This window comes from Sinohyriopsis cumingii, unplaced genomic scaffold (assembly GCF_028554795.1).
Source record: "Sinohyriopsis cumingii isolate HCF-2022 unplaced genomic scaffold, ASM2855479v2 utg000452l, whole genome shotgun sequence".
NCBI classification, from domain to species: domain Eukaryota; kingdom Metazoa; phylum Mollusca; class Bivalvia; order Unionida; family Unionidae; genus Sinohyriopsis; species Sinohyriopsis cumingii.
In genome coordinates this window covers 895,361-921,069 of record NW_028315901.1, presented here as the reverse complement: position 1 = coordinate 921,069, position 25,709 = coordinate 895,361, and the positions used below count along the sequence as shown (strand labels likewise).

General features: G+C 34.6%; 1 protein-coding gene across 1 annotated transcript in view; it reads right to left on the bottom strand.

The window, feature by feature from the left end:
- The window catches only part of LOC149774009 (uncharacterized), a 156,295-nt gene that overhangs the window by 114,826 nt on the left and 15,760 nt on the right, over positions 1–25,709 (bottom strand). The window contains exon 2 of the mRNA XM_089945893.1: positions 23,931–23,954. Coding sequence (XP_089802019.1) covers positions 23,931–23,954 — 24 coding nt within the window. The remainder of the gene's footprint in view (positions 1–23,930; positions 23,955–25,709) is intronic.

The window sequence follows — 25,709 nt, the reverse complement described above, 5'->3', positions numbered from 1 at the left end:
TAAGTAAGACATGCTAACCACTGATTGTAAGGATGGTAGGAGATCCTAACCAGTGCTGGTAAGACATGCTAACCAGTGTGTAATATTAAAACATGTTAACCAGTGCTTGAAAGTAAGACATGCCAACTAGTGTTTGTAGGATATGCCGATCAGTGCTTGTAAGTAAGACATGCTAACCAGTCTTTATAAGACATGGCAACCATTTCTTGTAAGACATGAAATTCAATGCTTGTAAATAAGACACGCTAACTAGTGCTTGTTGGACATACTAATCAGTGTGTGTAAGTTAGAGATGCTAACCAGTGTTTTTAAGTAAGAATGCTAATCAGTGCTTGTAAGTAAAACCTGCTAATCAGTTCTTGTAAGTAGGACATGCTAACCGATGCTACTGAATTCAATCAGTTGTATGCTTGCAAACACACCTTGACATATCTCAACTTCACATAACGAAGTAAATTATAACAACAGGTAAGTCTGTTTTATCTTCCTTTATAATATACTCATTTAACCATATATGGTAGATCAGACATTTGATTCTGATATTCAGCATGTACTGCCATATCACACACCCAGATTGGAACTGATTATTTGTATTTCCTTACATCTAGGTGTCATTATTCTTATAGGCACTGAACCAAGCCTTTTAATATCAAATTAATTTTGGAACTCCAGCAAAACTGTAAATCATAAATTATTAGGACAATCTTAAAGAGGAGGTATATAATAAAGGCAAAACTGCATTCATATTATATTGCAAGTGAGGGGAAGCAATTCGTTTGATATAGTATATGTTTTGTTATTATTGATTTGAATAAGTAATTTGAAATAAAATATGTTGCAAGTGAGGAGAATCGTTTAATTTGAAAAGGTAAGAATTAGCTCTAGGGATGGTAAAGAACTCAATTTGTATTGCTATGTTACAATACAAATGATGGGGAATTACTTTTTGATATATGTTTTGTTGCATGTGACATAAAGGAACTCATTGGATAATTGGTACATGACTATATTTGTGAATATGTTGAGCTTTCAAGGTGAGACATATCTATGAGTCAAATCAAACTAAATCTCATATATTCTTCCAGAACATAATAAATCATTTGCAATAGTGTTTTGTATTTATTATTTTATGTCAGAGGACAACGGTTGTTGCGAAGTTTCCTTACTGCTCTACAAATGAGTCCAAGAAAGAGTCCCATTGGAACATGTAATGGCGAACTCACATGGAAATTTTTTATACCAATTGGTAATCCTTGTTTTCTATATATTTCCTCAAAATGTTCTTCTTCAACATATCCCTTTCAATTGACATGTAATGGAGTGGGCAGCAAACTATTTTGATGATGCATTAAATGAGTAAATGTATTGGATTTCTTTGCCCGCATAAAGGAATATTTAGTGTACCTTTACGTTTATTTTTACCTTGACTAATACTATCTGAGTAATAGATGAATTTTGTTGTAGATTATTTGAAGTGAGATACCTATTTTTCATAATGTGTATGGGTACATTATTGGATACCCATACTTTATAATGTGTATGGTTACATAATTGGATACCCATACTTCATTATGTGTATGGGTACATTATTGGATACCTATACGTCATGATGTGTATGGGTACATTATTGGATACCCATATTTCATGATTTGTATGGTTACATTATTGGATACCCATACAACATAATCTGTATGGTACATTATTGGATACATATACTTCATGATGTGTATGGGTACATTATTGGATACCTATACTTCATGATGTGTATGGATCCATTAATGGATACCCATATTTCATGAAGGGTATGGGCACATTATTGGATACCTATTCATAATGATGTTTATGGGTACATTATTGGATACCCATATTTCATAATGTGTATGGGTAAATTTTTGGATACCCATAAGTCATGATGTGTATAGGTACATTACTGGATACCCTTACTTCATATTGTGTATGGGTACATTATCCTTGGGTCTTCCACGTGTTATTTGTGTTATTAAAAGCATAATTCTGAGATCATTATACTAGATTATTGTGTAGTATTGCTTAGTTCTTTTGCAATTGTATTCATATATTGAATGTCCCAACATGATGTACAAATTCAGCATTTATTTTTACATAACATATTCTATGTGTGGTGAATAGAACAAAACACATTAGGTGCATATCACAACATCAAAATCGTACAATTTGGTGAGTGTTTTGCAAAACATCGTTGTAACAATATTGGATTCTCCAGGGGGGAGGGTGTGTGAGAAATTTCTAATCTGGGTGTTCAATACAGAATATAGCTGTTTGATTGAAAACGGTTGTAAACTAAATATTGATTTTTGTAATAGTCATTGCATTACACATGTGCTCTCTTAGTTATATAAATATAAAATACCTGTCGTCGTAGCGTTTACAATTGCGGAGGTTGTTGTTGCACTAAAATTATTTTTAATGATTACCGCGCAGGAGCAACGTCAACGTCACTGTTTCCAGCGATAGTTGTCCAGTGCAGTGAGAACCAATTACGTACTATCCTGATATGAATCAATGGATCGAGTAAACTAATATAAAATGAAGCAAGAAAAACACAAAGAAGCACTAGTTGATGATTTAAATTGAGTGTTATATTTTCTTCCACTGTCGAATATGGTGCAGGTTCTGCTGACAGTATTCGTGGTCAGAACTATATTTAATGCCATGACTGACCCTAAGCAATATGATACTGAGATCATTGGTGGTAGTAAGGGACTATAAAATGGAATATTTACTAACTTTGCGATATTAGTCCGCTGTTTTTATAAACCACTCGCGCGGTTGTTGTTGTTGTAGGATTTAACGGCATTTTTAAGCAATCGATAGGCTATACATGGCGGCCAGTATTGATGTTGGAAGAAGAACCCGGGAAATCCCGGAAAGAACCACCGACCCTCGAGAAGCTACTGGCAAGCTTTCTCAATACCCACATTGGCCAAATACGAGACTCGAACCTACGCAGAGAGAGATGAGATGACAGTGATCCATAACGGAGAGCGCTGTAGACCACTCAGCCAATCGGGGCACCCACTAGCGCGGTAATCTCGTGATAACTGTTGTCGTGGAAGGCAATAACAACTGAAGATAAGGCAACACTCTAAGGACAACTTTTGAAGGGTGTTATTACCGGAAGAGCAACTATTATCCACGTAGCTTTGAGACGAATGTTAATCCGAACAGACGTCGGTCCCGATCAAATGGATGTAAATGATATCTTCGTTAGAGTGGCGTTAATGACTGACACGATTACCACCCGATTTATACAATAAGCAATATAATTGATTTATTCAACAACATACTTAGCTGTGTCATTGTGATAGAAAAACACATTCAAACTACTAGCACATCAGCACATTCAATGTTATTGTATGTCATCACTTTGCAGACTACTGGTACATCAAAAGATTAAAGACACTGGAATTCATTCCAAACCATTATATGCTTTTGGAATAACGACACGACATTTGCGATTCCTTGGAATATAAATCACAAGACTCTCAGTTCTGAATTTGCGAATTTGTAGTCTAGCGATATGTATTGTCTGTTGTATTTTCCTTGTTTAACTTTATTTTTTTATTTAGTTCTAAATCTAGAGTCGTTACAACAACAATGACATTATTTTCCAGATGGATGCCAATGTGCCATACTTCATATCAGATTGACACCATTTATAGTTAGTATGTATATGCTGTACATCTTACGAAAGCTTGAAGTGAAAGCACAATGTGGAAGTAAACAAATGCAGAATAAGTAGTTAAAATGGACTTGCCAAGTTGGGCACTGACCAAACTTTAGCATTGATTAAACGAATATTCAACCTGACCAATTTTATTTTATTATTTTAGAAATTGTCTCATAATGTCAAAGTTTTCTACAATATCCTTCTTTATTTTATACACATTTGATCATGAATGGACACTATTTTATTGGATACATCTGTCCAATCTGTGTTTCCGCAGCGCACACCTAGAATGTTGTTATTTTAAATCCAGCCTAGAACTTCTTTTAACACTTTAAATATTCAAATAATAGTCAACTGATAAAATGCTGGCAATATTTCATTGCTATTAGTAATAAAACTATTGTGTGTAATTTCCTTTTTTTACTTCAAATCTTTGATGGGCCAGAGTATGCGTTTGTGGTGTGTAAACTATCTGCCGAAAATTGCCGATTTTGCCCCTACAGCTTAGCATTTTCTCGGAAATTACAGTACCTATAGCCAAAAAATTATACTTGAGGTTGGTAACATTTTGGACAGAATGCTTTATGATGAGGTTTCAGACAAAGATGGTGTGCAATACGACACCTAACATATCATAGATGGGCAATTCATGTACTTTGTCGATGAAATCTTATACATGAAGGGATGTATAAAAGACGGTATCAGCATACAAATACAAATCTAGGACAATTATACAAAAATTGGTTTGCGCGAGATTTCAGTACGAAAATAAAAAATGTAAAAAAATAAAAAATAAAAATTCGTATTCCGCAAGTTTCGAACTCGCGACCTCTTGTTTAGATGATGAGAGTCATAAAAAATAACGTTCAACATGAAAATGAAAAAGATAAAGATAAAAGTGTCCGTTTGTAAGTGTTCACTGAAAGAAGGATGCTACTTCATTTTCCTAAGAAAGCAATAAATTCACGATATAAAAAATATATGAACTAGACAATTGTTTGACAATAATCCTTCTTTGGTATGTGATTAAAGATGAGGTAAAGTTGGCCAATAATTATTGTTCATAAATATATTCGTCTAAGAAATCATAATAAAGTCATGCAATGCATAATTTGTACTTTCTCTTTTATTGAAAGCAGCTATACTTTGACTTTTTTCTTTCTTCTGAAATAATAGAATAAATCTGGTATTAGAAAAGGTAGTATAACTTTCACTTAATTGCTCTCAAACGAGGGAGTAGACCCACATCCACATATTCGCTATTGAAAATAGAGTGTAAGCTACAAAGTGCAAGTCATCACCTCTAATAAAGTATTCGTTGTGTATACATGAAAGAAAATTAATTTAAAGGTTGTGTTTGTACTTTCAAACAATACAGTTTGGAAACTACATCAGCTACAAATCTATATTATGTTCTTGAGGTCATGACGTGTGAACTAAAAACCAAGTTGTCTTGAACACAACAGCAATATATCGTGGTACATTAATGTTAATCAATCATTAAAATTTTGTGCGTATTTAAAACCTCAAAGTACAGACTCCAAAACATGTTGCTCAGTTGCATACCCTTCTTGTAGTATTGAACAATATCAAGCACGCCAGGTGACATTATGTACCTGGATAACGTTTTCTGTCAACATCTCCATAAAATCTGGAATGGTAATGACCAAATAATCAATAAGTAGCATAGCACAGCATGCACTTTTTACACGAGTGCTATAATTCGGTGATCGGCAAAGCTCACGGTGTACACTTATTGACTGAGAGCGTATTTATACTTGTAAATGTAAAATAACCACAGTAGTAGTTTCGGGGAGGTTCTGGCTCACTTTTTTTCCTCCGTGCAAAAAGTGAGATATGCCCCTTGATGTATGCAAATAGAATATCGGGGTTTCTGGCTCAGTTGTTTGTTTATTTTGTGCCGGAGAGTGTGTTTTACGTGTCATTGTGTATATTATGTACGTTATAGTGTGTTGTATGTATGTGTGTGTCCGATGGCGAATCTGTGAATACAATCGGTGGAGTATCGGTTATCTTCAAAGGGGCACAGTCCTTTCTTGTTGATGAGTACGTAAAGATGTGATTTCGATGGGATTTGCATGTTCTCATGGTACAATAGTGTAGATGTCCATTTAGTGTTTCTCTGTAATGATCGATGATGGCAATTTAACCGACGACAGTTTATTTTACACATTGCATGCAGTGTAGTAATGGGAATTCGTATATTCATTCTCTTTGCGTCACCGATCGCAATTACTTCTGATAAAGTCGTTTATAAGCGTATTACCGGCGTTATTCGACAACGGCAAATTTCCTTCTAGGAGTGGCAACACATTAGGTGAGATAAAATAAACGCACTATCGATGAGCAATGACGATACAAACAAGTTCTGACCTATCATTAACTCGCACGTGTTTAGGAACGGCGTCGAATTCGTGTTAATCGCTGGGACTAACCCTAGTTAGGCTTATATAGATCCATTTATGTTCTGCTTACAAGGCTGGTTTTCAACGCGGGTATTTGTATATTTGTTAATTATTGTTGTTCATGTCGAATGACTCAAACATTGTTCCAACATAAAGACTTATAATCGACATAATTATGTATTTATCCCAATGGAAAATTTCCGTGTTAATTTTGATGACAAACATATTCGATGTTTCCGTTGTCGGCAATAAATCTTATCGATAATATAACCCACTCTGAATCTACACCTTAATAGGCTCAATAACGTTATCAACCCACTCCTCTCTGAACACTTCCGCACGTATATCCATGGTTATTACGCATGTATAAGGAAATCCAGGGAGACGTCTTGAGATTATGGTATGATTGAATATGAACATGTATTTGAGGATAATTTCTGAATCCAGGCGAAACTGTTGAAATATATCCCTAGGAGGTACATATAGTTTAAATCAACCCATACAAATTCACTCAGTAGAAAACCCTCGTAGGCAGTCAACGTCATATTTGCATTGTGTTATGTATAGACCAAGTTGAAATATAATTGTATATGCGCGCGGTAGTCACAATAATAGTCTAATTATGGTCTTTAATATCCATGTTGACATGTCCTTTATGTTTATCTATGCTCAAATAACCCAAGGATACAGACACAACGTCGATCGAAGAAGTGTTGGGTTACTACTTGAAAGGGACTCAGGGGAATATTCAGCAACATGATTAAATAAACGAATAACCCAAATAGATTTTAACGCGTCCAACACAATTGTTAAATATAATTCACCTGGATCCCACGAGTTAATGCCGTTCAGAGCAAAGTGAAACATGTTATTATAATCGTATAAGATTCGTCATAAATAGACAAATGATGACAGCGGACGGGGACAAATGTCATGATACACTTCTCAGCGAGGATGCGGCCAATGCGTAACTGCTTACAAGTTTATCAAGGTCGGCAAATCAAGGAAAACCGACACGACGAAAATCGAGTCGGATCTTACTTCAGAAACGTGTCCTTTGTGGGCAACATAATCTTGACTCGATTAAATATTACATTACATCTAATCGCTGAAGCCAAAATCGCTATGACAAACGCTATTGCCAACCTGGAATACTCATTCACCAACATCAGTATAAGTATATATCAAATGACCCAAGGAGGAATCGTGCTGTATGTTTCTAATATCGATTCCGAATCGATATCGTGCATGATAATTAATTAATACTTAATTATGTCCCTAAAATCATTTACCTTAAGGTGGCTGTTTGTTTTTCAGTCAACTAGTGCGAACAGATTAATCAGATATTACATGTGGATAGGGCAACTATCGCTGATCGGATAATATATATATATATATATATATATATATATATATATATATATATATATATATATATATATATATATATATATATATATATATAAGTCATTACATACCATGGTAAGGTTGATTGCAGGCAATGCTACCGCAGAGTCGAGGTATTATCCAAAATTGTTCTCGAGGCTTATGTCGTTTGCTCGGTATTAATTTCATTTTGTATTTTTGGTGCTGAGTTTCACAGGCGCATTCAACATCAACACGACCTCATATGGTAGTATCAATAATATCATATCATGTTTATTATACCCTAATGATTACTCTCAGCTAAATGAAAGTAAATTGCCATAAACGTCATCGGGATCGCACATAAGGGAATTCAGCAACAATAATGATGTATGTGCGTATCAATAAATAGTAATAGCTTGTAAGCTAATCCTACGGTAACTGATATAATCTTGTCCCACTTGCATTTCCTCAAGACTAGATTCCCGGGTTTCAACGATTTTATGTGGGAATAGTTGCACCCATCCATGCGATACCTCAAACAGAAAAACCGCCCAAGACGTCGACGTAAAATCAGCATTGGCTGTGATTGTGTCGTCGACAAACCCTGTTATATTCAAGGAATCAGCTCTGTCAATATGTTAAATTAATAATGTTGTGGTGAATGTGTGTTTGTGCGTTGTAGTCGTATCGTATTCCTCAGGAAATAACTTGTCAAACTCTTCTAAGACGGTCTTACCTTACTTGCGGTTTTACCGGACAGCAACCTGATTTCCAACACAGTTATCTACAACTGTTCCCCGATCTGAGTATAACATATAAATTCACGATGGTGTCTGTAATACATTTTGCAGAAATTCTCAATGTACGATTTTCAGTGTCGAGATTAAATTTGTATAATCCAGTAAATTGATTTATTTTGCATGGGGGACTATATTTTTATAATCATGCAGCTTTTATAATACGTATATTTTTAGAATGCATATGCATAGGAAAGTTAGCCATTTAACTGAAATATACTGAAAAAGGTTTATTTAGTGTTCCTCCACTTCAAACTGTGGTGCTGCTTTTGCTGGCTCGAATAGATGTTGTGTATCCGCTTCTTTGTACGCGGAAATGTCCACTGCGAGTTACTCTTGGAATATACTCCCTTCATGAGTGGGATGTTCCTCTAGACGTTGAGCTGGTACTATCTTTTTAATTTGTGAGCTTATCAAAAATAATTCAAAATCAGTAATACATATGGATTCATGCAGAACATACAGACCTTTTGAATCACTTATCTACTAGCGGAGACAGAGATTCGTGTACATATGGGTTCACCGTTGAACTGATCAATAGCCTGATTAATGAATAACGACAAAACAATACAAAGTTACATAGTTCAGTAGTCACAACAACTTGCGCCACGATGATTGATCGGCGACTTTCTGATCTTGCGGGTACTATTTCCAAGGACGATTAAATAAATATTTATCATTTGCACGACTGGCAATATAAATCGCTAAAGACACGCTGGAGATGCTCGGATGCGTGATATATGTATCAATCAATTAAATTTTGCCACATTTAGAACAAAGTTTAAGTCGGCTATTGAGGATCCCACATGAATACTAATACTAATACTATTACTTAGATATGTGTCAATTGTAATGTAGTCTCACTACCGACATGTACATCAAGACACTCAAAATTCACTGTGTTTGGGTAATTACACAAAATACAACTCGGTGTCCAGATTTTTTCGAGAACAAACATCATTCGTGGTTATATTTAACTTTACAGATTAAATTCGTTCGATAATGCAATAAGTAAACATAATGTGATTTTGGTGTTGATTTGTTTGTTTGTTTGTTTTCTTTTCTGGACTAGACTCAAGTTAGGCGACTCCAGAATATTTAGAACAAATATAATTACACGTACAATTTAAATTAGAACTGCTCTTCACATTGGATATGTATGAATACGTTTGATTTTTCTGCGCCGTTCGTAATCGCGTCAATAAATATCAAGGTGGCGTTAACGGTAGTGTTACAGTCACCCAAAGTATCAAACATGTAAAACACAATGCCTGATTTCATCGCGAACTGTTGATTGGCAAAAGAAGATCGTGGACGACGAAACGTATTTTATTTGCGGCACGTAATAAAATCCACAATTGTATCGTCCGATGAACGTATCATTAATTTATTTTTAAAATATGACAGAGGCGGGTGTCTGTAAATTATCTGACGACGAAGTGATGTTGTCATAGTCTCGTTTCAATACCATTTTCTGTGCCGCTTTGGTTACTATAAATGGGAAAACCCTGCTGTGTGTTATTTGATTTTGATGCATTGCATACATAACAAAGACGATAAAGAAAGCCACTACTTTGGTCTGACAAACATTTAAGTAATATGACCCACGTTGCGATACCTGTCAAGTAATATTATTTTTGAAGTTGGTTATATAATTTTACCTCTCTGTGGTACATTAATTACATGTCACCATGTTAGATCTTTTGATTTGCATAACTGAAAGAGATACGGCAAGTAACAACATCGATACCAATCACGCCACCAATGACACCTCTGCTGGCAACACCGACAACAACAACAAACACGAGCCATAAGAAGGAAAAAGCACTGGCGACGCCAATACTGCTACAAAACATAATTTCGTCGGGGACTATACAATATATGTCTTCGTCGCGTTTACATTTGCAGTAGTTGTTGCTGCAGTATAATTACTTTCATGTTTAATGCACAGGAGCAAAGTCAATATTCCCAGAGATAAATGTCCAATACCACGAGAACCAGTTAGGTACTATCATGATATGTAATAATGGATAAATCTAAAATAAACTGAAGCAAGCTAAACACAAATAGAAATCGAAGAGAAGAATTGCTAGCAGATGTACTAACATTATTCCTATATTTTCTCTCATTGTCGAAATTGGTACCTGCTCTGATGATCTTATTATTGGCCAAAAAGATATTTAATGTCACGACAGACCCTATAAAAATGATACTGAGATAATTGGTGGTGGCGGTGAGGTTTTATATATGGTAATATTTATCTATTGTGAGATGTTACTCCGGTGGTTTTTGCAAAACATTCGCGCGGTAATTTCGTGATAACTGTTGTCATGGTTGGTAATAACAATTGAAGATATGCCACTAATCTAACGATAACTTTTAAAGGGTGTTATCAACGGAAGAGCACACATGATCCACGTAAATTAGAGATGAACCTTTCCAGTATTAAAAGCATTAAGGTATTTAAAAAGAACGATAAACTGTGCCACTTGGAAACTTCAAGCATGAAATCAAAACAAGGTTAAATGAAAACATAACTATTCTATGAAAAAAAAAGACTTTGAGTATAATGTATATAGTATTTTAAATTCAAATTATAATTTATATTGTAAGGAACACAATCTAAGAATCACTTCAAGAAACTGGCTTCGACTACAATAACAGATGTAGAATTAATTGTTTGATTGTATGTTTTTTATATAGGTTTAACGCCATTTGCAGCATAATATAGGCTTTACGTGACGGGCGGTATAAATGATGGAGGAAAAACCCGGGGAAACCCCGGGAAAACCACCGATATACGAGAAGCTACTGGCAAGCCTTCTCACATACTCACATTGGCCAAGCCCGAGACGCAGAACCACGCAGACAGACGTGAGATAGCAGTGATCAGCAACGGTGAGCGCTTTAGACCACTCGGCCCCAGTATGACCTCAGATCGGCACCACTTTTTATCATAGTAAGTATCTTAGTGAACATGTCATGTTAACATCACCATTCATTCAGCAGTAGTGTGTGTGATTAGGATTTTTAACGTAGCTTTAACAAATGTTTAGTCACATTTCTATTATGTCTGCAGTGTGGCAGTTTATAGTGATGTCTAGCACAGGAGCATCATGCTGCCATTCAGCAGTAGCGAAGATGACAATATTTAAAAAATGGCCACCGTTGCCAGAAATTCAGTTATATCTATTATATTGCAGAATTTACTGTCTAGTATGCAGTTAAAATAATACTTAATTTTTAATTTGTTCCTATAATATATGTTTATATGATTACTTTAACGTGGATTATAAAGAAGGTACAACCTGACTCGTTTCCTTTTATTTGTTTTAGAACTTATCTCATTATGTCGAGGTTTCCTCTGATATTCTTCTTTATTCCATCCACATTTGATCTTGTATGGGTAATATGGCATTCGATACATTTGTCCAATCTGTGTTTGAGCATCGCACACCTAAAATGTTGTCTTTGTACCTGGAAGTACTTTTGACAATTGAAATATTCAATAAACAGTCAGCTGTTAAAATATCAGCAATCATTTATTGTTATAAATTTTAAAACTATTGTGTTATTTCATATTTTAAGATCAGTGACGTGTCGGAGGATGCGACTGTGGTGCATATAGTATCTGCTGAAAATTGACGATTTTGGACCTACGGTCTAATGAGGGATAACGTTAAGTAGCGACCTGGATTGTCTAGGAAAATCACAGTACCTACCGCTAATACATTATAACTTGATGTCAACATTTTGGAGAGAATGCTGAGATTGCAGATCAATCTGGTATGCAAAGTGACTCCAAACGTAACAGAAAGGGACAACCCATGTACTATGCCGATAAAATCTCATATATGCTGGGAGTAATACAAGACAGTATCAGCAGACAACTACAAATGTAAAACAATTATAAAAGACTGGGATGAGAAAGATCAAAGAACGTTTCAACATGAAAATCAAAAAGGTAAAATTAAAAAATCAAAAGTGGTATGCTTTAAGTTTCGAACTCACAAGCTCGTGTTTGACATACATTAGTCATAAAAGATACTTTCAATATAAATTCGAACTCGAGATTTCTTGAGAACGTTTAAACATAAATCTAAAAAGTAACAAAATAACGCAATAAACCATTGGGATGAGTTTAAAAGGAAGTTTAAACATGAAAAAATAACAAACATCAAATTAGATGCAGCAACCTTGATCTAGCGAGTTCTTTTTGGACAAGCGAGAGTGATAAAAGAAAGTTTCCACATAAAAAATAAAAACGGAAAAACAACAATAATAGAAATGGGATGCTGCGAGTTTCCGACTCGGGACCTTGTGTATGGCAGGCGTTAGTCATAATGAAAGTTTCAGTATAAACAAATCGGGTGCCGTGAATTCCGAACTGACAACATTTTGCTTGGCAGAAGTTAGTATCAAAGAACGTTAGTAATTAATGGGGGAACCTTGCTTCTTCTAGCGTTTCAACATAAAAAAGTAAGAAAGCTCAAATTAAAAACTTGGGGTGAGCGAGTTTCAAAGAAATATTCAACATTAAAATTTAAAAACAGATAAAAACTATAACACGATTGGGATTTCACGAGTTAAAAAGGAAGTTCAAACATGAAAAATAAACAAACAACTTATAGGATGCTGCAATTTTCGAACTCGTGAATTCCTGTTTGAAAAGTGGCAGTCATAAAAGAAAGTTTCCACTTAAAAAAGAAAGGAAAATAAATAATAATACAACTCGGATGCCGCGAGTTTTAGACTCGGGACCATGTGTTTGGGAGGCGTTAGTCATAATGAAAGTTATACTATAAACAAATGGGGTGCCGTTTATTTTGAACTGAAGACCTTTTGCTTGGCAGACGTTAGTATAAAATAACGTTAGTAGTTAATGTGAGCGAACCTTGCATCTTCTCGCGTTTCAACATACAAAAGTAAAATAAACTATTAAATTAAAAGAATGGGATGAGCGAGTTTCAAAGAAATATTCAATATTAAAAGTTAAAAATAGATACAAATTATAATCAGAATGGGATGCCGCGAGTTTCTTGCTCGTTATCTCGTGTTTGGCACACGAAGTCAAAAAAGAAAATTCCAACATAAAAATAAAAAGTTTATAAAAAGTAAATTGGATGCGCGAGTTGAAAAAAAAAGATTAACACCAAACTATAAGAAAAGTAAACAAGAGAGCCGCAAAATGCGATGTGCGATTTTAAAAGACCATATGCACTTACAAATTAAAACTGAAGCAACAATATAACATAAAAGTAAAATTAATATCTCTCGAAGTTCGAACTCTCGACTTCTTGTTTGCCAAGCCGGACATACATACACACAGACGAATTCGTTTATTTATATATAAGATTCCAGTTGTTAAACGAAGAATTTCAAGTATCCTTTAGTGAATATTATGGGGATAGTGGTTCCGGACTGGAACCCCATTTGGTTTAATTTTCCTCTTGATTTTGCTTAATAGTTTGCAACATTATGCGAGTATGAATAATCGATCATTCTGGCATATTATATCAGTCTTTAAAGTACTGTGTAAGGTCATGAATATGAATAGGATATCGGGCACATGTACTGGTAGGGAATGCATAATATAACATATTGTTTGATCATTTCGAATAACTGGTACAAAATCTGTTATGCACATTTTCAGTATGAATTTAATACTGATATCCAAACAAATTGTATCGTGACATAAATTGGAGAGACGATTTTTCAGAATACCTTAATTTATAATAACAGTACATTGAGTTTAGTCATTAATAATATTGAAACCTGTTTCTCCACAAGCTGAACTTCTAGATATTTGACAGCATCTGCACAATTAACAATATCACAATCAGTTAGTATGGTAAATTGTCAATTATGGCAACTATATATATATATATATATATATATATATATATATATATATATATATATATATATATATATATATATATAGTTGCCATAATTGACAATATATATTGAAAGGTCAACATTAAAAGACTTATAATGCAATTGTTTATGTTTCCTATGTTACATAGATTAATTATATACAATGCAGATCAAAGTAGACACGTCCTCAAAAACTATTAATATACATTGATTATATATAACGAAACACCTTCTTCGATACCCTACTTATCTTAACACGCCTAACTCTATGAGACATTATCAAATCAAATGGGTTGAAACAAGTCAATAGAGGATAAAATAATCTGAAGCCAGGTAGTGTTAGATATTTATAGACCAATGTTTGAAGACTAAACATGCTAATATGGGCGAGTACCCTTTCCGAAAACCAGTTTGAGCTTCATACATTATCCCATTTTCACTTGTCCATGCAGTCAGTCTTTATTCAAGACGTTCTTATTTAGCACAACGATGTGTGAAACGCCATGACAATTATTGGGATAATTTAATACAGTTATATTGGTGTTTTATTTTTACATATAATAAATTGTAGCCCCACATGCTTGCCAGAAAGAAACGCAGAATTAGGTAAGTGGGTCATTATTGGAGTAGTTTATGTCACATAATGTTTTAATATCTCATTAAACATACCCCAGAGTAATCACGTATATTGAAAAGTATTGACACTTTATACTAACTCGACACTTTCATTGAAACATTGTTACTATACAACTACTTTGCTAGAGATAAACTCATTGTTCCTGATTAAATGCTAATATATCTCAATTGGTCTCGAAGCAACAAAAACAGTGCAGGTGTCATATTTTGTGTGGCCCCATCTTTGCTTTTGGGAATACGCATCGCGTATGTTTTGTTGAATATGCTAAGAAAATAAAGTGTTTCCGGTATTTCTAAATTTTTATCCGGGCACGAAAACACGTTTCATGGTTACCTCTTCCTTCTTGTGACCTTGAATTTTGTGATAAAACAGACAATGTTAGCCACATTATATATTTAGAACAAGAAAACCACTAATTATCATCTAAATTTATTGAACAAACGATGCTACTTCTTTTCAGTAGAAAACAGTACATGATCGATATAGAAAATATATGAATTAGACAAGCGTTTGAAAATAAAAATAATCCTTCCGATGGTAAAATATGAGGAACATTTGGCTAATAATTATTTTTTGTAAATATTGTCGTCTTAGAATCATGTAATAACTGTAGGTAATGCATGATTTTTACTTATTTACTGAAAGCAGCAATAATTGTACTTACTGTTCCTTTTTTCTCTCTTTCTTCCTGAAAGAAAAGTATAAATCTGATATTAGTCAAGATGAAATGTCTCACATTTTTGCTCTCAAAAGAGGGAGTAGATACTCAAGCACATATTCATCAATGAAAATCCAGTGTAAGGCATGGCAATATTATATACAGTATGATGCATAATTGACATTTCGCTATAAAATCCTAAAACTATCAATACAACGTAGGATAGTGGCAATAAAATAAGCCATCGACAAAATTGTTGTTCCATGACTAAGAAATGTTTGAGCACACGAACTAACATTAATTTAAACGTTGTGTCTGTACTTTCAAACAATACAATCTGGTCACGCACATAAGCCACGAATATATTTTTTGGGTTGTTGAATCATGATGTGTGAACTAAAAATCCAGTTGTCTTGTACAAAACAAAATGTCCACGTGATATATTAATGTCAACCAATCATCCAACTTGCGTGCACATTTAAAATCTTAATGTATAGACTCCGAATCAGGCTACTAAACTACTTTCCCTTCCTGAAGTATTGACCAATATCAAGCACATCGGGTCACATTATGTATCTGGTTAAAGTTTTATGTCAACTTCTCCATAAAGCTTGAAATGGCAGTAACGATTAATCAAAAAGTGACATAGCATAGCATGCCCCTTTTAAAGGGGTACGATAATTCGATGGTCGATAAAGCTCACTGTGTACACTTAGTGACTGAGAACGTATTCAAACTTGTAGACATATAAAACTGCAGTATTATTTTAATAGGGGTTCTGGCGAAATTTGTTCGCGTGAAAAAGTAAGCGACATACCCTTGATATGTACAACTAGGGGGTGGGGTTTCTGGTTGTTTTGTTTGTGCGTGAGAGTGCGTGTTTTCTGTGTCAGTGTGTTTATAATATATATTATTATATTTTTGGTATAAATTTGTGTATCCGATGACGAATCTATGAATACCATAGGTAGGGTGTCGTTTATCATCAAAGGAGCACGTACTGCTATGCTAATGTGTAACGTAGAGATGTAATGTCGATGAGATTGGAATGTTCTCATAGTGTAACAGTGTAGATGTAATTGTAGTGTACTTGTTGTAATATTCGAGCAAACACACGTCCGTCTTAAGACAAATAGCGTGGTAATCTATGAGGTTTTGACACACACATTTTGTCATAGCGCGCGTGTTCGTAGATATTCATCGTCGGTGATGCTGGATAGATTTAAGCTGGAATAAAATGCGTCTTTGGGTGGCAGAAAGGTTCCCAATGTAGTATAACTATATTGGACAAACCGTTCAACAAATATCTAAACGTATGAGGCGACATAGACATCATATATATCAATCATTTTCATCTCATGTTACCGTACATTTTAACGACAGTTACCGTCCTTTGTAAGATATCTCCTTTAGACCTTTTGGTATAGCTGATTCTAAGATGGAACGTCTGCTAAAGGAAACCTACTGGATTCGCCGTCTTAATACGGTATATACAAAATATCTCAATTCCAGTACGACATTCATCAATCGTTTTTAAAAAAAATATTATGTGTTATGTTCTTTAAACTATGTTAGAACAGGTTTTTGAATTATGTCCCCTGTTTACAAAATACTTTTGTACTATTCTAACCTACACAATAACTTACATAGTGAAAGTATATACTAATATAATAAAACAGTTAACTAATTCTTTAAATAAGAAGAGGCATAGAAAATAAATGTTCAATATATTTTGAAGTTTTATGCACATCAAATGTATATATATGTGTGTGTGTAGTGTGTGTGTATGTTTGGGTTCTGATAAAATATTGAACATTTAAAAAATGTTGCGTGGATTTATTTTTAAACGTTCAACATATCGTGCTCGCTTCACACGGCACCACTTCGTTGAAAGATCATATAGGCTTGATAACGTGTGAAGATAATCATCGATGTCATGCTGCTGGTGAACAAAGGTTTATATGATTTCAAATAGCTCGTATGAGATATGATTTCCTACAGTAACTTGCATCATCGCTTATAGTAATTATCTCGGCGACTCACTAGGCGTATCTCTTCTGTATCAAAGGCACTATAATACCATGTCTGGCTCCAGGACAATACACATACATAAATGTTCATGAATATATGCAAGACAATTAAATAAGTCGTGAGTAAGTAAGGAAATTTTGCAATGTGTATTAACGACGCGGCTAAAAACTGGGATATTATCCGTTATAATTACACCGCCAAGGACTAATTCTAATGGTGTACTACCTACATTGATAACTGAGAGTACTTAAGTTTGTTTATAAAAGTATGTATTCGTATCGAAACTAATCATTCTTCCTCGTTAACTTTGTCAGCCATGGTTGTATTTTATTTGATATTTATATGCCTTGTTAATGATGTGGAATATTGAATTCTACCCTTGATTAGTCGTATCGATCAGAGCATGATTTTATCCGGTGCTCATTCTTTACAAAATGTGTCCACCGTGTCGATGTTTGTTTCTGTTTTTGTAGAGTTACATTTTTATCATCGAAGAGAAAATTCGTCATTTTCTTCTCGAGTTTGTTATGAACAATATGCCGTATTTCTCTTCTAACATATCATTTTCGATATTTATCGACTCTAATGTGGTGGAGAGTGCAAAGCGTTCGTTTGCAACTTCGGCACAAGCAACAACACATATGTTGTTCATTTGTCTGCGTCCTAGTCCGCTTTGTGGCATTTTTATTTATCCATTAGTTGTATTTAAAAATCAATTTATTAATGCTATTTCAACATTATTCAATACGAAACTGACGTTACCAAAGCATGGGAGGATGTATTATTGTATAAAATATCAACGAGGGACTATATGTAAATAATTGAGAACTACCCCATACATTATCCATAAACGTGCAGAGTAATGAAAAACATTTATTGAACTTGCGTTAAGGTCCTATGTCGTTGATTTTGATTTAAAAATGAGTTTCCACGCGGAAAATGTAAATGCTTTGCTTTCATCCACGCGGTTGTAGCGGGCATTATTCAAACAATAGTTTATAAATTGCTTCAATGGAATTTCCTAACATTACATCGATTACATGTACGGAATAAATATTTTGATGTGGTATTTTGATTTATTTGGCTACCGAATTGTATAGTTCCAATTAGAAATGGCAAACAAAACCAAATCTAAATAGTATGCTAGCAAATAAAGCCATGTCTAAATCGATAACGATAAAGAATAGAAACGTGCCATCATGTTTTAAAACATTTCCCGCTTGCATTTGCAATTGCTACAAGATATGATGAAAATATTTCAATGATCACGATCGCATAATATTCTATTGTTGTTGTTGTTGAGTTTAATTATAGTGGCTGCGCACAATTGCGCATGTGCCACTTTTTTCTGACTGCACAGCAGCCTGATAGTTGTTCCTGGGGAAGGGAAATGTGCCACCTCCCCCAGGCTTTTATGGGTTCAAGGAACCCTGATAGCTTGGACTCAATATGTGGGTAATTAAAGGTCACTTACAGTTGAATAGTTTGCTGTCATTAGAGGGAAGGAGAGCTCGGGAACGGTCCTGGCTGCTTCATATCGCTTGCTTCTTGTTGCATTTGTCTGGTGTTTCTTGCGTTTTTTTTTTTTTCGTTTGTTTTTTTTTTTTTTTTTTTTTTTAAATGGTCTAAAAAGGGGTGTTAGTTCTATGCTTTGTGTAGATGATGTTAGTAGAAATCGTGTATGAATAGAGATTTTCAAGGTTATTATGGTATTACTAGTCGAGTGTTTAGGGTGTGCTTCCTACGTTATGTTATTTATAAGTTTTTAGATATTTCCTGTTTAAGTTATTTATTTATTAATGTTTTCAGAGATTGAATGTTACTTATACTTCATTTAGCAAGAGACCGGAGTCCTAGCCGATTACACGGTTCGCTAAGGACATCTTGGACCGAGTCCTATCTGATTACTCGGTTCGTTAAGGAAATCTAGGACATCCGATTTTGCGGTTTCATTAGTTTTTGATAGGTGTTTCGTAAATGAATTATGTATTAATATTCTTATAAAATTGAATGATATGTTATGGGTTTTATGTGGGGGCTTCTAAATGTATTTGGCTAGTTACTGGGTCTTTTGGTTTTGTGAGGATAGCAATTATATTTTGTTTATAAGTCCTGCTGAGTCTATGAATTTATTTATATTTTTATATGCTGATTGCTTATTTTTATTAGAGTCCATAAGTATCTCTGGGTATGTGTGTGGTGATCCTAGCGGGTTGATATTTTGGGCATATATTGAATACGTGGTGTAGATCTTCGGTGGTGCGGCAGTTAAAGCAGTTAATTTTTGCTGGTTTGGGTCATATAAACCTTCCAAAACTGCTTGCTAGTTTAATTTTTCCAGTTATTATCATGTTTATCGTTTTTTGTTCTCGATAGGTAATCTTTGTTAGCTGTATGTTCCTATCTACGGTTTTTGGGGTTTCATGGTGCTTTTTACCTTTTGTGGAGGAGTTCCAAAAATTGTGCCATTCTTGGCCTATGTATGTTTGTGCGAAGTTTAGTGCTTCTGTAGAGCTATAGTTAAGCTTGATAGAGTTTTGATCTCCTAGTTTGGTTTGGGCAACTTTGTCTGCTGTTTCGTTGCCAGAGATTCCATTGTGCGACGGTATCCACATGAGCTCGACTAACTGATGCGCTGTGGTGATATCGTTGATTAATTGGCATGCTCTGTCAAGGAATTGTTCCCTAGAGTGTGTATTACGATTTTGGATCGATTTGATAACGCTTAGGGAAAAAGCTTATAATGACTGCTTTAGGTATTTGGTTGTCTTTTATCAGAATTTAGCAGTGTAAATGGATCAATAGTCAGGTAATCTGGATCCCGTTTGTATATTGAATTCAGGGATGAATATTGCTGCTGCTGTTCTTGGTGGGTTGTTTGTTTTGACTTATCGGTATATATTTTAACATAGTCCGGGTACTTTTGGTTGATTTCGTTTACCAGTACAGGTTTTAGTAAGTTTTCTTGTCCTTCTTTATTGCCTAATTTGGTAGCTTCAATGTTATTCTTTGGTTGTTTTTGTAACCATTGTGATTTGTTCTGGTCTGTATTGTTTGTTACCTGTTTTTTAGTAGAGGTATCTTTTCTCTTAGTTCAAGGATTACTTTGCCACTTGATGTGGTGTGTATGACTTTGGGTTTGAAGATAACTTTACACTTGTTTATAGTTATTTTGGTGGGATGGTTGTCTGGGTGGGTATCTAATCGAATGGAGTATCGGAGGAGCAGTTCTTGCCTACGAAATGTTAAGGGTAGTTCTCCTGTTAGTGTTTGTAGTTCTTCTAATGATGTTGAGGGGAGTGTTCCAGTGTATAATAGTACGGCTTTTCTCTCGATAGTGTCAAGTGTTTATTGTAAAGGTTGCTTAGCCGAGTTATATGCTTGGCAACCTTAATCCAGTTTTGATCTAATTAGGGTTTTATATATCGTGAGGAGGGTTTCCCGGTTGGATCCCTAGTCAGTCCATGTGATGTTCCTGAGTAAACTGAGATCTTTGTTACAATTCTGGGTGAGTTGTTCAATGTGCTGTTTCCATGTGAGGTGGTTGTCAAATAATATTCCATGGAATTTTACTACTGTTACCTATTTGATTAATTGATTTTGTAAAGAAGTTTGGAATAGACAGGATTGTTATGTCGTTTTGAGGTGAATATGATTGCCAGTTTTTTCATGAGATATGTTGAAACCCCATTTGTCCACCCATCTCCCTATGTTGTCTAGGCTCTGCTGGATTTATTGGCAGGATTTCCATTCCTCCATACGCCACTATCATCTGCAAATTGTGACAAGTTTTTTATGTGTGTGTGGAGGCTGCATTGAGGCCAAGGTAGCTTACCATTAGGTTAAATGGTAGGGAACTTATTACACTGCATTGCGGCGTTCCATTCTTCGGAATGGGTGTTGCCTATTCTTGTGGTAATTTTCCGGCCTGAGAGGAAATCGCCAATCCAGTTGAACAGGCGTCCAGTTATTACAAGTTGGTTTAATTTGGCCATTAGTCCATTGGTCCATACTAGGTCGAACGCTTTTTCTAGGTCTAGAAAAAACCGCTATGAGGTTGCGGTCGGTTTTCCTATGTGCGTTAACAGCGAGTTTCATGTCTGTTTCCAATCTGAGAAGTTGGTCAGTGGTGGACCGTTTGTTCCGAAAGCCACATTGATTTATTGAGAGTAGGCTATTTGTTTCTAGTTGGTGTATTAACCTATTTGCGAGTATTGTCTCTATTATTTTGCAAATATTGTTTGTAAGGGAGATAGGTCGGTACGAATTTAAGTCTTTGTTCTATTTACCTAGCTTGGGAATTGGTATTACTATGGCCTGTTTCCATTTGGTGGGTAGTTGGCCTTTATCCCATATCCTATTAAAGAGTTTGATTATGGCTATTGTTATATTGATAGGTAGTTTTTTTTATAAATAATGTAACCTAACTGAACCTTACAAGGGGATGCTTCTTTTTTGGATCGTAGGGCTATCTCTCATTTATTTACTGTGATGTCGCTGTTTAGGTGAAATTGTTTTGTTCCTTGGTCTTGAAACATTTGAGGTTGGGTTTTCTCCATTATTTGTTTGTGTTCTTGAAAGTTTCTGTTGTGGTTATTGTTGCTACTCATGCTCGAAAATTGTTTCGCTATGTGGTCTGCCTTATCTTCATCTGTTATGTCATTTTAAAGTTTTGTGACTGTGGTAGTTGCTTTCCCTTTAATGAATTTTATCTTGTCCCTCATTTGTTTTGAGTTTGGTTTAGACTCAGTTTAGAGCAAAAGGTTTGCCATAGATTAATTTTAGCAGTTTTTTAAAGTTTGTTTTAGTGTTTTTTCTTTATCTTTATATTGCTGGAAGTATATATAATTTTTGGTGAGTTTATATTTACTTAAGGCCCTTTTTTGTCTTTATGTGCTATAGTGCACTGTTTAGTAAACCATCGTACAGGGTTTTTATTTAGGATATTAGTTGTCTTTGGGATGCATCGGTTAGCTGCCTCTATGATTGTGTCTGTTATGTTATCATAATACATGTCAATATTTGGGCTTTCTAAGTTATCTGGATTTACTCTAGCTAGTAATAATTGGAATTGGTCCTAGTCTGCCTGTTGGTACCTCCATTTAGGAGGGGTTTCGTTTGGAATGTGTTGAGTTTTGTTTGAATATTGATTGTGATTGGGAAATGGTCACTTCGTAATGTATCCACCAATTTGTGATTTGAGCAAGTTTGGGGTAGCTATAGTTAGGTCTATGGCTGAGAGAGTGCCATCCTCAGGGTTTAATCTAGTGTTCGACCCGTCATTTTAGATAACTAGATTTTTCTCAGTTATCCATTTTTGAACCATTTTCTCTCTTTGATCTTTCTTTTTACCTCCCCATAATGTACTGTGTGCGTTGAAGTCGCCACAGATAATTAGATTGTTGTTATTGTCATTAGTGATTGCCCTTAGTGAGATTAGATTGGTAGGGCAGAAGGTACCCCCTGGGTCGTATGCATTTATTATTTGAATGTTTGTGGTTCCTATATCTATCATTACTGACATTATTTCGGTGCTATTATTGATGTTTAGGTAAGGGGTTACTTCTATTATTTCATAGTAGATTAGTGTATCTATCAAAATAATTTATACTGTTTCATATGCCAATCAATGGAATTTTCATATAGAGTGATTTTGATATGCAAATTATATTCATTCCTATATAAAATCAGCTTCTGAAAAACTACTGAGTTCATGGATTTGTTGGAATTAGAGATCATTCGGAAGGTGATATTCTCCAAATTATTCATTGGAATTATTAACTTGCTCAATGACTTTTCATACTGAAATATATTAATTTTTATATTCTTACATGCATTCAAAGATCTTCGTGTTACAACTTAGGAATGTATAACTTCCTTTTTGGAAAAATATAATACAGAAGCAGATTAACTATACAACGTTTTGTAACTAATTCCTGTTTCCTACGTGATTTTACAATGGTGATGATGAAATGAAAGAAAAGGGGCTTTTGATCCCTTAGATCTTCTCATACAAACATACTCATACTGAAGAAATATTAAGGAATTTCGAAAAGGATTATGCAGTTTCTAGTACACTTCGCAATGGAATTACTAAATTAAGTATTTCTGTTATAGAAAATTGTTTGTATGTAATATGCATGTATGTACTACAAAATGTAGTATGTGTTTTCTGACTCAAGTATAAGAGTATCATATTACAGGATAACGTTATGTGACTTTACATGGCATTTTTTACATTTAAACTTAAATGAACAAAATAAATTGTAGGAGACATGAATTGACGACATGATAGTTCTTGGTAAAAGATAAGGTGCATTTGACGCAAAGTTTTCTAACTAAATGCACCCGTCTTGGCAATAAAAAACAACAGTATCCGATGCATATTTTGTACTTATTGGCTGAATGCAGTCACATAAATACTCACTTTTTTGTTTCTCCCTTTTTCTTCCTGAAAGAATATAATAAATGTGATATTAGAAACCACACAATATCCCAATTAATTTCTCTCATACTAATTTTTTCGCGAATGCACATACTGTCAAATACAGTTTATGCCATTATTGAAGCAGAGTTATCGGCAATACTTATCGATTGAAAAACTAATATATTATAGTGATTTTTCGTACTTAAATCTCTGCATTTAAACTTTCTGTCCTTTTCTTTATCCGGAAGAGATACATATTAAGAAAGCGCAGAGCTTTTCGGCACACAATACTTTCTAATTGCTTAGTGAAAGTGTAACGTTGGCGCGTGGACACAAACAAATAGAGACATATATCGTTAATAATAACTGATCGATTGTACCGCTGAACATAATAGCACATATTATGGCAGACATGCGCGACATCGATTATGCACTTTCAATAGTATCTGGTTTGCACTTGTTTCACTACTTGCGATCTCAAAATATTGATATAATTTGGCTGGATTGTCACATATACCGATGCAAGACAAACATAATATGGGCACTAAAATGTATGCTCGTGAAGGTAAACAGATAAATGGAAATATTTCTATTGTATTTTCAGAATAGTATCACGTTTTTAAAGAATGCTTATTTGCTCTAAACCTTTGTTTCACCGAAATCTACAGCTAATCCATATCTGTATGACACAACAAGCAATACAGCCGAACGATTTTTTGGTATTGTTATAATCGTCACCTTATACGTATTTTTGATCGATGCATGACAAAAATGTGTTTTGTGCAGGTACTCGTGTGGACATTATTCCAAGGCAAACTAACGCAAATGATTATTACATCAAGTTTCCTCTCTGTCTTGACAAAGAAAAGCGACAAGAACTACATATATTTATAAATAAGACGATGCTGTTCTTAATATTTAAGTGCAAATTGTAAACACGATACCGTTTTCAGTAGATGATCCGCGGTGGAGAAATGACTATTAGACAAGCACGAAACTTTTTTTGTATTTTTCAAAATGGCTTGTTTTATACGTAAATTTCTGCATTTAATATCCTAATATCGCTTATCGCTGAGAGGAACGATACAAGAAAACCGTACCGTGCACTCCCTAAAGTTTGTTTTGAAAAGTAGGCAGATAAAATGAAATGTTTTCAGAACAGTATGACTGTCAGAAAGGGCTAGCATCTACCTATTTCTGCTAAAACTTTAAATGTCATGCTTTATTTATTTGTAAACCCATGACATTTTCTTCAGAAAAAGGGAATACAGCATTGATCAAGTACATGGCTATAAGACTATTTCCATACGTTATAATAATGGTCACTGATATAGATGGGAGGGTGTTTGTGGTATCCAGTCATTATGATGATTAGGTAATCGGTCTTTAGGAGATGGTTGACGTCGGTGTTATTGCCCGGATCTAGTATCCAGTAACATGACATATGAAGTTAAAGGATTGAATACAAGAGATCTGAGCAGGGATATCAAACATATCAACACGAGCCCTTGTATGTAAACTTGAAAATTTTAATAAATTATATAAACTAAATGAAACTTAATACAACATTTAAACGATTTACTTTCTCTGAGAAATAAGGACAGAAAATATATGTGAAATTCAATTATTCGTTTTGTCGTACCTATAAAACCTATTTCATCATACAATCGAGCGACCTGATCAAACTCAGATTGCCGTCATCTCAACATAATGTTTGCTCTCGACTCTTTCCAAACGACTATTGATGACCAGTCAGCACTGTTGCATTGAGCTTCCCCC